Genomic DNA, 19,686 nt, shown 5'->3' with positions numbered 1-19,686 from the left:
AAATTCCCCTAGGTCCTCAGAAAGTTCAGACCGAGATTTGCCCAGTTTATACAAAACTGAGCTTCTGCACTCGATGCTTAAGATCACATTTGAACAAAATGGTTATTTCCATAGGCCGAGAGTGAATAAAAATATGATATATTTGAAAAAAAAGGCCCGCCCTCGAGAGCCCAGACCATCCATTTATACAAAATTGGTCTCACTTTTCCAAATAATGTTTCTGACCAAATTTGGTCATGACTACTAACAATTTTCATCAAACAAAATGACGTACGACGGACGCAGCGCTATTGCATAACTCGCCAAACCTTTGGATCAGATAACGAAAATGTAAATGTAAAGATAAACAAATAAGCAAACAAACAAACAAAAGACAAAACAAGCCATCTTGACCATTCTTTGATCCTTCATTACTTTACAAATATCTAACAAGAACATTATTGGTATTTTATTCGTAATTTTTTTCCTCTTCTCAAATTTCTCGCACTCACTTCCACTTCCTTTATTTTTGAAACCCCCGGAAATATTTTACTGCCACGAATGGAATTCTAAAGCAAATCTCAGAGATAAGACACTGTATAAGCTTATAGTCGTCTTAATAAATGTATATCACTTTTTTGTTCTCTGGGGAAACCAGATTTCATGCATGGTCTTCAGAATATTCCTATATATTCATCGATGTTGTTAAAATATCTGGTACAGACAGATTGTACTGTGGAGCCAAGATACAGGATCACGCTAACATACTTTTCATTGACTTAAAAAAATAAATAAAATCGTTCTTCACATTCAGCCAAATAACCAACATCATAAGTCTCTTGACATCAGAAATGCAATGTATATTGCATGTCAAAAGAGATTTTGAAATGTAAACAGAAATCGTTATCGCCCGGTTTCGATGTGATCAGTTATTTCGGAGAGTATTACCCTTGCCCGAGACAACGTCATTAAGAATCGCTGGACAAGTCAATGAGATCTTCAATCATCACTAAACTGGGCCAGTATTCACGAATCCATCTTCTTTTTCAAATACACATTTTTGCTCAGGCTATACTATTTTGATGATAAATCTTATATATAAATTAGTATATTTTCAATAATCTAAGTTAAGGACTGTAAATAAAATATTACTTTCAATGTTTAGGTTTTTCTATTGCAATATTACTACATGAGCGTCAGAATGGTTTTATGAATACTGCCCTGATGTTAGTATTTACATACAGAATTCATTTCAGTATACTGAAGAAAAACTTGTAAAAAGTTTCGCTTGCTTGTCCAATGATTCAATCAAAATCCTGAGATAACATAAACATTCACTGGTAGTGGTAGTGTCAACATGTTTAGCCAAACTCATACCGCGAAAAAAAACTCCCTTCTGTATGGTAGAACAAATTCCTTTAATAGCTTTTAAATAATGTAAAATCAGTAATTTTCATGGACAACTTACTTTCGTTTTATTCGAGGGCGATTTATTTTCTTTTTCATGGGAAGTCTTAAACCAAGAATTTACATGTCCACGTAATGATAAGCAGATATAAATGACATGAATTATAGTACAAGTGAATTTCGTGGGTCAGATATATCTACGGAATTAAGTGCATATTTCAGTAAAACCACGTAATTTGAGTCCCACGAAAATATATCATTATACAGTATATCGATATTAGTTTGGCTTACTGTTCTCGCAATAAAGGACTGGATTGTATCTGTTTCGACATATACTTACTAGTATAACAAAGGAGAGTTTTTGTACGTCCTTAAGCATCGTTTATATGATAGACTACAGTATAATAGTTACCATGGTCATCACAAATGGTTATCTTATCAGTTAGTTACAATATCACTATTATACAACTATGTAGAACCTGGCTGGAAGTGATTAAACCATGAGATAATCGATTATCTAATCATTTAATCTCACCTGATGCAAAGGTCGATTGTACTTTTCCATAATCAATTATCTGTACCTTTACATTTTCTGTTTTAACAAAAAAAAAAAAAAATCATATTATGCGAAGTAATGATTTCAATTGCCAACAATATTCTTTCTTATGTAAATTCGAGGTAAGTGAAATATTTCACGTAAAAGTTACAGAAAAAAGAAAAAAAAAAGAAAATATCATTGCCACATAGAATGAATGCCTTCAGTTTCTAAGAATATTGAACATTCTAAGCCGTGTATGTAATCGCTTAGCCTGTATGATTTTAACTGATAATTGATTATTGATTTTAACTGGTTATCGATTATGGATTTCAACTGATAACTGATTTTAACTGATAATAGATTATGGATTTCAACTGATAACTGATTTTAACTGGTTATCGATTATTGATTTTAACTGATTTCCTATCACTACTTTCTTGTATACTGGGTAAACTACCATCCTGAAACTTGCTGGCACCTACCACTACCAGGAAATAAATAAATATATCTGTGTGCCATATCTGGTCATAAACTCCTCTTTAAGGGGCTACTGACCGTCGATGTGACACAAAAATTAACCTCATCCGCCTCCGCCACCACCTGCACGTCGTGAGGGCCTAAAGCTTCCCCCTCCTCCACCACCACCCATTAAAGGATTGTAACCTGTAAAACCAACATAATGAAGTATAGGGCAAAGTTCTGCATCTGAATTGCAAGGATAAGTAATACTGTTACCTCAGTCGGAAATAAATCGAGGTCACAAGAATATCAGCATTCAAGGTTAGCATTGTAATCAAATTAATATGAAATAACTGTTGCACATTTTCCCTAATCCAATGAGACATCTGGTAGTTCTAATACATCAAGAACTTTTTGTGTTAGGTTCCGTTCTAGTTTAACTCGGAAAATATTATTTCAAATTGGTTTAAAGAATTGAAAGAAAAGGTTTTCTGTCCCGCTTTTAGATATTACCAATGGCTATGAAATAAAACATCCAACAATTCCGATCGTTGGAATAAAACGTTTGGTCTCGTGAAATATTACCAACCCAACCGATAGTTAAGGTAAGGCAAAGGATTTGGTAAGTGATACAGCTTTTTATGTTAATTAACAATCATACAATATGTTATCACTTTACCATGACAGATTAGAACGTCATTCAGCGTGCAAGAATGAGGTCAGGATTTCTGCAACTCAACATATGGGCCCCGTGAAAAACCCTTTGTCTGAAAACTTCATAACTGGCCAGGTTGCTCAAACGTTAGTTAGAATTAAGGTTTACTGTGGTGAGTGAAACATTCAAATTGTTATTGAAAACACAAGAACGTTAAAGGCAAAATTGACGCTGAAAATATTTCAATCTTGCCTCCATAAAAATACAGATATGAAACGATAAAGAATGGTTCCAATTCTGTTTGATTCATGTTTGGAATTTTTCACAAACATTCAATCACAGAAGTACAAACGAAACATAGGGATTACACATCTAAAAAGGTTAACAATCATACGAAGTCTCCATGTACTATGAATGGTTACAAATTTATGAAGCGGGTAAGAAAGTGTTACGATTTCCTGTAGCTAAATGAATGAATTCTCAATAAAACCCCAAGCAAGAACTAGGTATGTGACAGACTTTTTGATACTGGTTAACAATAAAAATACTAAGACCGGTTACAAGATTATGAAGCAGACACGGAATGTGTTTCGGGCTTTTAAAGATCATTATAGAGGTCCCCATGAAAGATCCTGACGTTGAGAACTTGAACTTTACAATACAACACTGTGGTATGATACGTACCTTCGAAAACGGTTACCATGCATACAAAAAAAATCATCGTTCTACTGTGACTGGTTGCAATGTTATGATGCGGACACTAATGTGCTTCAGACGGACAGAACGACCCCTACGCGACGGGACCCTACTAAACCTATGTGATACAATTGAATACAATGGATAATTTACTGTATAACATTTCATGTATTCATCCTTATGGAATAGTTAATGGAAAACACTTACCAGTATCTCTGAGTCTTGGCTTTGGTTTCAAACCTTTGGTAGTTTCGGAATTTTCTTCTCTCTGTAATAACAATAAATACCAACATAAGCCTAATTTTCTCGACCTGCATATCAAACAAACGTCATCAATCAAATGCTATGGCGCAGTAATAATTCACAGTAATCCGATGTCCGGAACAGAAAAGACACCAATAAGGAACGCCATGAGAGTCGAACGCCGGGATAAGATATTCTAAAATTGGAGATAAAAAATCAAAGTTGCATCACATTCGAATACGCGAAATAAGATCTATCTGAAAACTACTAGACAAGTACAAAGGGTTTATTCCTATCGCTACAGATTACAACTTTACACCATTTTGAAACATAACATAAAGAATAAATTCAGCATTCATGACGAAAGGGCAAGAAGACATCATCCCTAAAACAAACGAACGGCAAGTGATCTAAGTTGAGCACTTATCACAGATACATCGCCGATATTTCCATCGTTTTGTATTTGATAATCTTTTGATTTCGTTGAACTGGATCATTAGTCTTGACATCAAAGACCAAATTAAACACAAATTGAGCGAGAGAGCTTGAGCCCCCTCCTCCTCTCCACTTCTCCGTATGCTGCCTCCATGTCTTCAGACAAATGTTCTGACAACTATAGAAAACTATAGAAATACTGATGATCTCAATCTTCATTGGTGATGTTCTCATTACTTATAGGGAAATGCTAAACATTCTGCTTCGACAAACGTCAAACCTTCAGACAAACATTTTAGGGAATATTGCTTATTCTAGGGTTAAATTAAAGGGTGCTTTTCATTTGTATGTCTTTCGTGCAACATACAGTTGTGAGTTAATACAGATTTTGGTTAATATCTCCGGTCGAAATCGTGATTTTATTTGGACGAGTTTTAATTTCATGTCCGACACCCTATTTGATAATTAGGGGTACACTAGGCTTCAGCATTGCTATTGTGGTGGTTCTTGTTTTCAGGGTGTGGTATTATTTGCCTTAAAGCGGCTATTACCTTCGATTTCAACATCGGGAAATGGAGAATTCGGCTTATGAATAATAAAATATATCCATAATAAAGCAATACACGCGCCTATAACGTCAAATTAATTGCTTTTGTACATATTTTCGGCCTCTGAACATTGTTTATCTTGACTATTGTTTATAAACATGTTCACATTTGGTTTGATACGAAGAAAGCTGAGTGGGTCACATGGCTTGTCACGTGACGAAGTCATTTACTTCCGCCGCAAAGAAAAAAGTGGAGTACGAGGTAAACAAACAAACATGTCTTATGTATGACATTTGCTTTAGCGCCTTTCTGCTAATTCTTGTTAGTAGTAAATGATTCTATAGTGTTATAATATATAATTTTTAACAATCAGTCTTAGTAATTCGTTTTGTTTTGGCTTTGTCGTGCGAGAATTACCTATGTTAATCGCGGGCGCTAAACTAGTGGGGCCCCAAAGGGGGTAATTACAATCAGAAAAAGAAAAAAAAAAAAAACTCATTGTGCAGAAATGCACAGGAATTGATATTTTGTCCGTACACATTAATAAATATTGTACTGTTTATTATGAAGGCTATGTTTATTATTCTCACAGTAACACCAGTACCGTCATATTTGTATACTTAGAACGAATACCCGCAATTTGGCCCCACCCTGCAGTCAACAACAAATACACGTTGTCAATAGTAAATTCAACACAACTATTTTCATTCAACATTTATCAAATAACACTTTTAGTAGTGTTGTTCATAACATATTCACGCGTCAAACATTGGATATTGGATTATAATCAATGACATGCGGATGAGTTATAATTAAAGGGCTGGCGTTAAGCTAACCAGTCAAGCAGCAGCTTCGCAAATTCCGAATCCGTATTAAGTCCAAGATCCTCCTTCATCTTTCGCCATCTGTCGATCTCCTGTCTATTATAAATTCTTGCCTGTCCTCTTTTCTGGTCTGATTCCTTCCTCTTATGCTTTCTGGCACTTTCTGTAAGGTAACTTTTTAGGTCCTCGTCGCCTTTTCGTATTTGCGTCCGCCATATTACTTCTTTCTAGGCTTATACGCATGTGCAGCATCAGGGTTACGAGCGGTAATGTATGAATTAGATTAGGACCGCAATGTTTACATTCTTTTTTTTCTTGATATCAATAAAAATGGTTGCAGTGACTTTTAATTTTAGTAAATAACAGAAAGTCTTAGTTTTGTAACATACTATTGCAAAATAGAATGTTTTATATCGTTTTCTCGTAGTGTTTTTAACATTATAGTCGCTTTAACCAAGTTTTCGCCATGGGTACAGTCGGTGACGGGGAAGCAGCCTAACCTTCTAGAACATCTTATTCTCCTTGTCCATATCAAATGTCATGTGTAATAATCTTTGTGCTTTTTGGTCATATTTTGTCTTTATCGTTTTGAAGTACATTTGTTTCTTTGATGTGTCTAGGTTGAAAATGCAACAATAAGGAATATTGAAATAAAAACGATGTCCAAAAATTCAACAGAATTAGAAAAAAAACCTTTTGTTATCGAAGACCTCATACTCTGAGGTCACACATATTAATTTTAGAAGGATTTTCAAGTAATAACAGTGTTATCCAAGGCTTGGCGCTTATATCCAATACCAAACACAGTTGGCGGATAGAAAGAAAGCCATATGTTATCAATGCTCACTGCAAATGGTACCATTATATTTTCATAGACGTACATGGATACGAACGAGTTTAGATCCAATTAAGAGACCAAATAAGCAGGACTAATGATGGAACCTAATAAGTGTGAATTTAGATAGAGTAGAGTGATATATTGCATCATTAGGATTTCTATAACTTGAAAGAAAAGGCGGAAAATAAAATCAAGATATAATTTTTCACTCGTAAATTATTTAAACTTTTTTATATCAGTGTCACAGGAAATTGTAAATAGTTTCTTCTCGTCTTATCCTCACATGGTGATTAATTAATTTAGAAATCAAATTACTTGTCTTGAGTGATCACAAATTTGTTTTTCAAGGTCATTATACATCATCGTTGATAAGAATATGAAGAACTTGTTTCCTTTCATGGAAAAGCATTCCATTATGAAGGGATTGTCTAATAAATGTAAAAACATATTTAGGCCATACTGGTAGATACACTCTGATTTGAAAAGCTTGCAACACAATATTCAATATTTGTATGCAGCAATCTACGATTCTGTACTAATATACAACTGAACATCATGATGAGTGTTTAAGCCCACAAATCAATCCTGAAATTTCTGACATAAATGTATAAGAAACATATCTTTTTAATACATTTATGTTCAAAATAAAGTCTCACCATCCTTTCAGCAATCCATGTCATCGACAATAATAGCATGTCCAATTTTTCGTTTCCGAGAAATATAAAAAATTAAAAGTCACGGCCGATGCGCAAGTTTGCAGACTATATAGTAAACGGGATAGTTACAAGCATCTACACATGTCGAAGAAAATATGTAAGTCATCACTTTTTATGTAAGTGTACGGCGAACGAAACTGACCTTAGTTGTTCAACGTATCTAAAAGATTGTACATAAACCCCACACTTCATAGCACATTTAAATACAACTTTAGAATTAGATACAGTAGAGCCAAACAATGAGTTACCCTGCATCTTACAGCTGTTTCATCCTTTTAAGACTTGTCAGTGATGCTAAGGGCCTAAATTTTGAATCTTAAAAGGTCACTGAGGAAAGTCCAAAGTAACCGGAAGACCCATAATTCATAAGATTTCGTAAATTTCATATGACGATATAATAATAACGTTCAGCATATTTGTATATTCTGAACCGTGCCACTTTTAGAATGAATTAAATCGTGGCATGCAAGCCATGCCAAACCTCGGGAGCTAAATATCTATAAGCAGTGTTTACCACCTACGATGTGGGTTCGGAATGGAGACATTGAAGGCTTCAATATAAACAACACTGGCTTCTTGGATCGATCTATTCCATGGACTATAATGATGAAAAAATACAAGATAATATTATGTATCAGCATTGGCATTGAGGGGTGACTCTAGGGAGGTTTGTTAATCAACATGGTATTACGTCCAAAACGAATCAAACAAGATTTAATATATCATCTAAAAAATGGGATTCTTTTTTTCGTATGACGTGATGTGTAGCATCACATGACCAACCGAATCAACTACGGCGATATATCACATCACTGTAAAATTGTTTGAAAACTGTTTTATATCATATGTTAAATTTGCAGTTTTAAGTAAAAATTTAAACAAGGATGCCGGTCCGACATCTTGGCAGTAAATTTCTTTACACTCATTAGATATTTTTTGGCGGTTTTCGTCAATTACATCAGAGGACAATTACCCTTCAGGAGCCCCTTATTCTCCACGTACTTTTTCCATTAGTCTCCATGTAAAATCTGTCTTTTTTTCGTTCTCTAAAATGTTATTTTATTGATCTCGTTGGTGTCCTTAATCAACATGTTCATGTGTCCACGAATTATCAACATTACTATAAGCTCATCTATTAAGCTTTATGTATCTACAAAATGAAATATTATGAATTGTAAAATGCATAGAAATTGCGCTCATCGGGAATACCTGATTTCACGCTGGTTTGTCCTAGTTTAATAGAATTTTGAGTCTGGATTTAGATTATGTTGTTATGTCCGTCCCTAATTTAAACTAATCCGAGCTTAGTGACAAACATACGTGATTTACATTAAGGTGTCTTTAAAAACTACGACCTCAAATCGAAGTCATACATGTGTATGTGGGTGTTTTAAAAATAAGCTTTGATTTCACTGCAGTAAACTATGACTGATTTAGTAGGAGCTCAACATTAAGGCATTTTCCATAAGATCATAATGTTAATTTTCGGTTATAGGATTAACTATATTTCAATATGCGTTATTTGTAAATATACTATTTGTATTTTGATAAGTAAATACATTACATTTGTGACGTGTGTGGAAATTGTATTAAAAACATGAGGAAAGACAAACATATAAATTCTTCATCAATAACGTGTATAATCGTGTAATAACACGTGATTACATCACGAACGTATTAGTATAACACAAATATACCTATGTACAGCTGTATCAAAGGACGAAATGAAACCCAATCTGGCGTGTTAGCGTCAACCCGCTGACAAGCTAGCCAACGTAATGCACAGCACTTACTCTCATTACAGCTATTTCATTACCAAGTCTTTAATTATCCGGAAATTGAGCAGAGGACAGGAGACATAAAACCGGCTTCATGTTATACTAACTAATCACTTAACCAGATATAAATCAAGTCATGATGACAGCTCTCTAAATTGAATTGTCATCTAAAAACAGGTCCCACACTGTAGGGCTGGCTTGAATCTTAGATTTGTAAAATATCTTTTTATGTTGTATTTCCGATAGGGAGATACACCGTGACACGCAGAAGCTGGACATGTATCGTATAAAGGATCGATATGAGTATGGTATTCATTTTGAAGATATTAAGAAGGAATGCAGTTTTGTCTAGAGATAACGGAAAAGTCTGATATGTTTGCTGTAAGTAGTAAATGCTTTCTGAGGAATTAACAGATACAGGTTTATGAGAACAAGTCATATGTTGTTTCATATAATTCAATAGAATCGTAATAGTGTAGAAATCACAGGAATAATTGGTTGCATTGATTTTACACGAAGGAGTCATACGAGTGGTACTTACTTTACTAACAGTGTACTGAAAAACATATTAAGTACAAATGTATATGACCTAAAAAGGAATCTAATAGCACTGATGTTTTGATGAATCAATTTTTCTTAGTTTAATAAATTGTAAAAAATAGGAAAAAGAATATATTGCAATATAATAATTAGTGGTCGGGTGGCGCAGTGGAAATGTACTCGACTTTCACTTCGGCGTCCGGGGTTCAATTCCCGGAACGGACGTGAAAAGATAAGGGGTCGCCTGTCCGACCACGTGAGTATTCCCTTGGTAATCCGGTTTCCTTCTACAATTGGACTCCTCGCGCTCTTCCATCCGATCCAACAATATGATTAATATAATAGGAAAACTTTTTTCTTGCTTTATTTATCTATAAATAAACCAAATTTAGAATTTCAGGGCTAAATGATGAAATAAACTGAATTAGACTGTTGTTTCTTCTAAGACTCGTAAGAAGTGCTAAGAGCCTAAAGTGCGAAAACAGGAGAGGACTATTTATCCGAGCTAATGAATGAAAATATAAAACGTAAATTGCACTAAATTAAGAAACACATATATCCAGTATCAAATAAAAAAGTTTACCTTCGAATACAAAAGGCGAGGCAATAGAAGACTCCATGACCCTGAAATGTTTCGGGGCATACAATCAGTTGTTCACTGTTCTCTGTTCATACGGAAGTAGAACATTTGAACCACGGATTGATAAGTATGTTAAACTCACCCAAGATAATGAATTACAATAAACAAAACTGCACCATATAGCTAATTCGTTATTTTGAAAATGAATATCCATGTCCGATGTGGCATGCATTTCATGTCGTCATGACATGAGTGCTTCCTGATAAATACATTTGTAGTAACATAGAGTTTGTCATGGACAGAACATTGGCTTCATTTCCCATTTGGATAACTTCTCCTGCCAAACTCGGATTCCCCTCATGACATGTATAAAATCGCCTCCATTTCTAAAGTGTTCTATACCATGATAACATGTCCTGGTAAGTTATTTCATCATAAATAATAAGATTTTTATGTTTAATGTTGGAAACATTGTTTTGTCTGAAAAAAACTTAGTTTAATTCTCTTATTAATGATGCAGTAAGATGTGCCACAGGAAGTCAATCTTAAAGTCCATTAAGACGTCAGGTATCTGAGAGAAGTTGCTATCACCAGCTCTAGGAATCCGTCGTAACGTTAAATCCGTAGCAAATGATTGTTTTGACCCTGATGGAAACGTTAACGTGTATCATGATATCTGTCACGCCTTCTTAATAGAAAATGACAGAGAATTTTGTTTCCCTTTGGGTCACCTATTCATCCATTATCAATTCATTAATCTGCCGTGTTTCAGCTTGAAACCAAAACAATAAACTATTGATATGATTATGTTAGGTATTGCCACAAATAGATCAGATTACTGTCACATATTAATCAGATTATTGTCACACATCATTCAATTTATTGCCACATATCAATAAAATTATTGTCACATAGCAATAAAATTATAGCCACATAACAATCAGATTATTGCCACATAGCAATAAAATTATAGCCACATAACAATCAGATTATTGCCACATAGCAATACAATTATAGCCACATAACAATCAGATTATTGCCACATAGCAATACAATTATAGCCACATAACAATCAGATTATTGCCGCATAGTAATACAATTATAGCCACATAACAATCAGATTATTGCCGCATAGTAATAAAATTATAGCCACATAATCAAATTATTGCCACATAGCAATACAATTATAGCCACATAACAATCAGATTATTGCCACATAGCAATACAATTATAGCCACATAACAATCAAATTATTGCCACATAGCAATACAATTATAGCCACATAACAATCAGATTATTGCCACATAGCAATACAATTATAGCCACATAATCAAATTATTGTCACATAGCAATACAATTACAGCCACATAACAATCAGATTATTGCCACATAGCAATACAATTATAGCCACATAATCAAATTATTGTCACATAGCAATAAATTATGGCCACATAACAATCAGATTATTGCCACATAGCAATACAATTATAGCCACATAACAATCAGATTATTGCCACATAGCAATACAATTATAGCCACATAACAATCAGATTATTGCCACATAGCAATACAATTATAGCCACATAACAATCAGATTATTGCCACATAGCAATACAATTATAGCCACATAACAATCAGATTATTGCCACATAGCAATACAATTATAGCCACATAACAATCAGATTATTGCCACATAGCAATACAATTATAGCCACATAACAATCAAATTATTGCCACATAGCAATAAATTATAGCCACATAACAATCAAATTATTGTCACATAACAATCAGATCATTGTCACACATCAGTCAGATTATTGTTTATGTTATTCTGCTTGATGTTTTTTATCTTAAGGGAAAAAATAAGGAAACACATTATGAACGACTTTGTTTACGTAGACTGTTTAAAAAGTTGTTTACAGCCTGTGTAAACAGAAATACACTTGGAAATGACTGCTTGACAGTCTCAGCAGAAAAGTATTGGATTTGTACATGTGTATAGCAGTGACAGGTTAATCCTATATTATAAGCAAAATATTTTCAGTAACAAAGGGAAATCCTTCATCAGAATTAAATCGCCCTGTTTCATTGATATCGAAACATATTCAGAGATTACGATAGTTTTTAGCACGTATCAATTGCAATTGTTTATGATTAAACATGAAGCTTACATGCTATAAAAGTTACATGGGGTCTGATAGTAATTCTGGTGTTCATGTAAGATAAACAATCAAAGCGAAGAATGATTAATATTCCTTCATCGTTAATAAAACACAAATACAAAAACTGTGATCAAAACTCTGTCATCTTGATGATATAAGATAATTACTTATGTTGGCATCCTTAAGTTCGTTAAAGTTGTGGCTAATACTACAACAACATGCCGAGCGTGTTACATGAATACCGCACGCGACATGTTCAGCACCATATATGTACTGGACGTGTCAAACACTCCACAATGCATCCAAGTATAAATGTAATTTGTATTCCAATCCTTGTGTGTATATATACAGTTGGGAGATTAAAGTTGGTTGTCAAGTGCATTGGGGTTCACAAAAAAAGTGGACTCGAGTTTACTAACATGTGCACCGAGTTAAAATTGTAATGCACTAAAGTTCACTACCTTGTGCACTGAATTTAGCATCATACTGTACTAGAATTTCATTAGCCTTTGCACTAAAGCTCACTGGAGTTAAATCCAGCGTACTAGACAAAAATAAATTTGATCTTGTTCAAAGCAGTATATTGTATACTATAAGAGTAGAGGAGGTTCACGTCAAGGACTGTTGGTCAGTGTATACAATGTATTTTCCTCTGCATATTTTGTATAAATACTTCCTTAAAAAGTGAATTTAATCAAACTAGGACAAACATGTGTAAGAGTATATTCAGAGTAAATTATCCGGATAACATTAACATCTGCAAGATATAATTTGGACAGCCAAGAAGTGTGCGTTTAAATGCATATAAAATGAGTAGACTAACTGAGAGACATGTTTTGTAAGGTTATTCTTGTGAGGCACTGTGGCTATCATTTTTAGAATAAAGATTACATCTTCATTTATGCTTTTCTACAGAGAAAAGGGGTGGGGTATGATGGTAGTAATGTGTAAGCTTCTACTCTTTTGCATATAAAACACTTTATATCGTTCTGTTTTTTATTTACTCAAACTAACCAAATTCTCTAGTTTTGAAGTAAGATGGATACAAAATATGTCCCTTAGTTTCAGAAGATTGTACAAAAGACACAAGTGAATAAGACATTTTAATAGAAATATGATAAGGTAGAGTAGAGCCAAACAATGAATTATACTACATCATACAGCTTATTCATCCTTCAAGGACTTGGTAATGATGCTATGGGTCTAAATTTGAAACCTAGGTGACAAGTTAGGAAAATCGAAAGTGATCGAAATAAATGCCAAGAGCTAAATGGTGAAGTGCATTAACCTATTCTTTAAGAAAATTTCGTAAATTTCATATCTCTGATAATTTTAGTACATCTCGCTATATATAATTGTAGCTTATGTGTTTATTCTGAACCGTGCCACTATTGTAATGAACTAAAATATTGCATGCAAGTTATGTATACATCCGCGACTAATAGTCCACCACCAGTATCTACCATCTACAATCTCGAATATTGTACAATACACCCAAGTTCATTTATCTTGAATTTCAGAGAACAGTGAAAATTCCTGATACACAAGTATGTTATAACAGTAGTATTACTTGCAAACGACGAATTAACTACCTGGGAATCCTAGAATAAATCGTTCATAATACAGGCTTTCGCGGTAGTGGTAGAAACAGGTCACGATAACACTCATTTTTGTTATGTATAGGTTTTTTTTCATCTTTTTTTTTTTCAAAAAATGCTAAACCTTGTGTTTTGTAATTGTGAAATCAACTTCGATGTAACTAGAATTAATAATCATATCAAATAACAATTAATTACGTAAACTATTTCGAAGGTAGATTATATATAATATATATGGGCACAGCGAATTAATGAAGCCTTGAAATTTCACCAAGATCGATTCCGTACAAGTGTTGATACCTTAAGGTAGACGACCAGGATCATGCATGAGCTTGTCTGGTTACTTCATCAGTATTATTCCAACGTCTTGTAGGTTAAAGGCCATCTGTCAATTATTAAGTTCTATAATAGATTTAGCTGTTTAGCTTCTATTTAACAAAATCTAAAATAAAAATCGAAAGCAATTCCTAGTGTTGGAATATTACGCAGTGCTGTCATCGCAAAATAGCAAACCTAATTCAAGTTGTATACACGTATACAGCCTTCAGTTGAACGTAAGTAAAGATATTTGCAACCTATTCTACCTTTTAAGATTAGTCAGCATCTTTTCTACACTATGGGCCTAGAAATAGTGAAATCGGCATCACATTTTTGTATTACTGTTAATTCAGGGTCCGACTTGCAAATAGTTAATTATATCTTATCGTTAAAGTCGTTAACCTTTGAAAATTGACAGTTATAGTATTCATCGACTGAATGATGATTATTCCAAAATTATACAAAATCTTAGATACTCTTTTCTGTCGTGCAAAGGTTTATTATTAATTCAGCTTACAACATTAATGTATGAACAGATAAGATAGTATGGTAACGACTCTGAAAAATGATAATGATAATTGCATAATATTTGTTAAATTACATATTTTCTGTTGGGCTGTCCTGCAACAAGAGGTACCTATTTATACATAAATGTCAAGAGCAGTTTTTACCACAACATCAAGTATTTCAAAACATTTTTAATACATGTTCATTTGAAAACAATTTTGTTATAATTCTATATAGAATATATTGTTACTGTATTTCAACATCTTTGGCAGAAACTAAATATGCAGATCTGCTTAAGATTAACAAACTCGATCAATTATGGTTTTCTCTAATATTACCATGATTCCATCTCACTTCATACAGAGATGATATTTCAGTGAGTGAAACTGAAATATGAAGAAGGAAAATCTAAATCGGAATATTTCCTCTCTTGCGATCCCGGAAACAAAAGCATGCTCTATTTAACTTTAACTAATATGCAATGTCACTTTCTCGTGAGGATTCACTCCGAACCTAGCATCGATATGTTACTTTTAATTGAATGCGTTGTTTTCATTATTCAGTTGGTAATTAATCTCGTCATGTTTTTCTACATTCTAAGAGAAATGGCCGCTATTATTCTCTCAATTGCTCCAGATTTATCAATATCATTTTCTTCTTCAAGGTTTCGGGTAAACACATTTCGAAGCCACTTTTATTCGAACAACGCTAACTACCCTCTACAAAACACTACTGGGTAAATACTGTTTATGGATCTGCGGGCAAACATCCGTCATTTATCACTTTTTATTGTTTGTTTTAAACAAACTTGAGAGTACTGGTTTTTTGTTACCTAATGACAAGTACGATACCTTAATGTGTTATAAAACTTGCAACATTATGACAAGTCCAATACCTTAATGTGTTATAAAACTTGCTACATTATGCCAAGTTCAACACCTTACTGTGTTATAAACTTGCTACACGATGACAAATCCAGTACCGTAATGTTTTATAAAACTTTATACAAGACGACAAGTCCAATACCTCAATATGTTATAAAACTTGTTTTCACACCTGAAGTTCCTGCAAACATAAGTACATCACTTTTATTGATTGGAACGAACTTATTACTGGGAGTCCCTCAAATCAAATCAATTACAGCCTTCAAAACTAATCAGTCCTTGATCCATATGTGGGTGAACTTGTTTCAGTGACGAAAACAATTCAGTATACTGAGAGTAACAATATCTTACTTATACATCAACCAAGATACTTTTCATACTTAAATACCGTACAACAGGTTATTTTTGCGACAGATTAATTACGCAATTTAAAAAACAAACAAGGCACTGGTATGATTTTGACGATGCCAACTATTCGTGATTACCTTATGAAAAAACACACACCAAATATCACAAATAGTCTTCAAAAAGCTCCGACGACAAACGGCCCATCGTAATAGGTACACAGCAGTTACATAATGTGTATAAACATATTTAATCTCAATTCACATATACTTTGGTGCCTGTCTCCATGAAACCATTTCACACAGCGTCTCTGTTTGCTGATTAAAAAAGTCGTTTGACTATTCAGCTATTTCACTCCTAATGGTTTTTTATAACTTCGGATTTAGTAAGCGATCTCATTGCTTGTAATCGCGAATTTAATGAAGATAAATGCACGCGAAATAGAAACCTGTTATATGGTATAAAGCATATGTCAACATATCCAGTCAAACTAGAAGGGCGTTATGCTAAACCGCTTTTGTCATCTGTACCTACAATGTAAATCCGATGTACTTATCACTCAAAAGACCAAAATGGACGGGACAGCTATCTCATGCAGTTTCATTCGCTATACTGTATCGCTATATTGTATCCAATTGTAACCATTTATATAGTATGTCTGCTAATGGATTTGAGATGTGTGCGAGGCCTATTTGCCACTTCATCTTTGGTTTTAACAGAGTCACGATTAAACAAATACACATTATTAAAAAAGGAAATTAATAATTCTTTAAGAGATTAATATCACTTAGAAGTCATATATGAACGAGACAGCTTTTCAATTTTATCAATCTAAATAATTATAAACACGTGTTATTCTCTTGTACATTCTGTCCTGAGTACAACTAATTCCCATAAAGACAGGAATGTTTAGAAAAGTTGATAACCCATGCATATGTTTATGGCTATAGTTTAGTATCTCGAAGCTCTCTACATGTCACAACTAAGTCAAAATGATGAGGTCACATGATGAGGTCACATGATGAGGTTTTTCCGGTGTAGCAACATCGGCAACCAGTGGTTAATGGATAAAACGACAGAGGAATTCACATGGGTCAATGAATGGTGTTTTATTCTAAAAGGACTGTGTCTTTGGAGAACTGAGCTCCCAAACATAAAATCAATACATTTTCCTAATTCGAGAGATAGAAAATTCTAACTTTTACGAAACTAACTTTATACGATATACCGTAGTATATTTACAAAATACAAACAAGTAATAATACATTTTAATACAATGTCACAGAAAAGTATTGTCTGTATATCGAACGTGGTGTTCAGGTAATATCATATAAATGGTACATAAATTTGAAAGTATTCAAAAGGATCTTACGTGGCTTTCCACTATATTTGAGATTTATGGAACGAAACTAAGAATTTATCATTTTAGGCACAAAACATATAACGGCAATCATGAGATATTTCTTTTTGTTACAGATATATTTTGTTTATCACAGATTCAAGTGTATCCATAATCATACTTAACTCATCATCATTAACTTTCAAATAATAAATAAAGGGTTTGCGAAGTAATTTGAGGAGATCTTTCGAGTTAAAACGAAATTCGGAAACCTAACGAATTCAGGTAATTTAAAATGTACTTTCAATTTGTCCATGATTTTAGATTATCAATACATCCCCGCATTAATAAATTCAGGTAATCTCCTTCCGTATCATTTCATTTTCATTTATATAAAATCAACTCGTTAATGCTAAAATTAATTTTAAAGTTATGTATTAGTACCACGGAGGGTATTCTTTTTTCTACAAACGGAAGGAAAAGAATACCTTAAAGTGTTTAAGGTATATGATTACATCTGTAATCTCATTACATCTTTGTTTGATATAAGTCTATCCGCCTGTCTCTGTACACACGTTATGTTCTCGAGTTATTGACTGGAAAACAGCCGGAGTTGTGATTACCTACTAAAACACTACGTCATCTTGACAGCATCATTAATGTCTCGGATAGGAATGTTATAATTCCGACAAAATTAATTACAGTTGCGATTGATACTCATTTCGCTCGTACAAGGAGCATCCGTACACTGAAGAGAAAATTATCAAATTACTCTGATCAGCGGCATTTGGGAAGGGTGCCGTGCAAGAGGAATGCGTGGGATATTATTTAGTTAGCCAATGAACGTTCATTACAATATCACGTGACTTTCGGTTATTCATGTTAGGTGTGTTCGGACTTATGAATAAATTGGGTGTCGTTATCGTGTTCGAAACAAAGAGGCTTTCCTGTCTTGGAGGAACAAGTAGTTAAAGGACTGAACACTGAAAATAAGGAGAAAGGAAAGTGGTGAGTAGATCTTGTTGATTCTTTTTTCATTTTGAAATCGTGTATGCAACAGGTGTTTATTAAGATTTCAAAAACTCATAAACAGATACAATTATTAAGTAAAAAGACAATTACGTTTATCGTAATATAGTGTGATGTTCCAGACAATATCATATTGCTGATATGTACTGACATCATTATATCAGTATATTCCTTCTGTATTCACTTAATTGGATAGTTATGAATATACAGTAAATCTGGTAAAATTTCCAAGGGCGATTCTTAAGACGATCGAATGATATTTAAAGAGCAAAAACATGATCTGGATGTACAAGAGCATCTTATTCACGTATCTTCATCATTTCATGGATTAAACACTCGTGGTCAAGATAAGGTACCGCGAAATAACTAAAATACCATTCCCGCGAGAATTACAGGCTGCAGGTTATATTCATTTAAACCTTCTTAACATTATATAGATACTGTATATTGTAGACAATCGTCATGCGGTAATTGCATTCGGAATCACTACATTTTAACCTTCTGTTTACGATCATTACCCAAGTATCCTATCCAATCGACCATATAACAAACATTTAACACTAACCTATCTGTAAATTTTCGTTATCTAACATTTCTACTATTACTCGAAAACAGATACGTGAAAGTTATTCTACGACCATTGTTTTGCATGTATGCTACTTAAACTATATTCAACATTCTGATTTATGTACAAATTTCATCTGTACCAGTATATTATGTTTTAAGATTACCAACATTGAATTAATCTATGACGTGACGTGAAATTCATTTTTTAAAATAAATTCTGCTTTACTTTCATTGAGAATGGCAGTTCAAATATCTGACAGTTTGGAAAGTTGAATATAGGTCCAGAAGACATAAAAATAGGTAAATACTTAAAGGCCATACGAATGAAAACCTACACAAATATACAACCTCGGTGATTATCGAAAACCATCTATAAATTATAATCGTTATCAGTAACTGCTAGAAAATTTGGTTTAAAAACATAGTTAGTCCGACAATTCTTCTAGAATACATAAGAAAATCAAATCAATCTGCGGTACAATTAATTATTTTGTTTTTGAAAACTGCAATCACGAAAAAATCCTTCCTTCCTGAAAACCCGTCAATACACCGCAGTTAACAAACCCCGCTACGGCGATCCTAAAAGGTTTGAAATTGGATTGAAGGAGGTGTCATTTCCAAAAGGAAATTATATCTTGGAAACACAAAACAGCGAGAGATTCTTAAAATCTATATTGCGCGATCTGAAAGGAATATACATG

General features: G+C 33.6%; 1 protein-coding gene across 1 annotated transcript in view; it reads right to left on the bottom strand.

Moving 5' to 3' along the window:
* Positions 1–389: 389 nt before the first annotated feature.
* LOC132560798 (selenoprotein S-like) overlaps positions 390–19,686 on the bottom strand; it is a 34,619-nt gene continuing 15,322 nt past the window's right edge. Inside the window, exons 5-6 of the mRNA XM_060225475.1 lie at positions 3,942–4,002; positions 390–2,587 (exon numbers count right to left, since the gene is read on the bottom strand). Coding sequence (XP_060081458.1) covers positions 2,505–2,587; positions 3,942–4,002 — 144 coding nt within the window. The 3' untranslated portion in view covers positions 390–2,504. The remainder of the gene's footprint in view (positions 2,588–3,941; positions 4,003–19,686) is intronic.

The sequence above is a fragment of the Ylistrum balloti genome, unplaced genomic scaffold (assembly GCF_031769215.1).
Source record: "Ylistrum balloti isolate Yb309-2 unplaced genomic scaffold, AGI_CSIRO_Ybal_v1 Utg371114, whole genome shotgun sequence".
NCBI lineage: Eukaryota > Metazoa > Mollusca > Bivalvia > Pectinida > Pectinidae > Ylistrum > Ylistrum balloti.
Note: the sequence above shows the minus strand (reverse complement) of the source record. Positions and strands in the feature narration are given on the sequence as shown.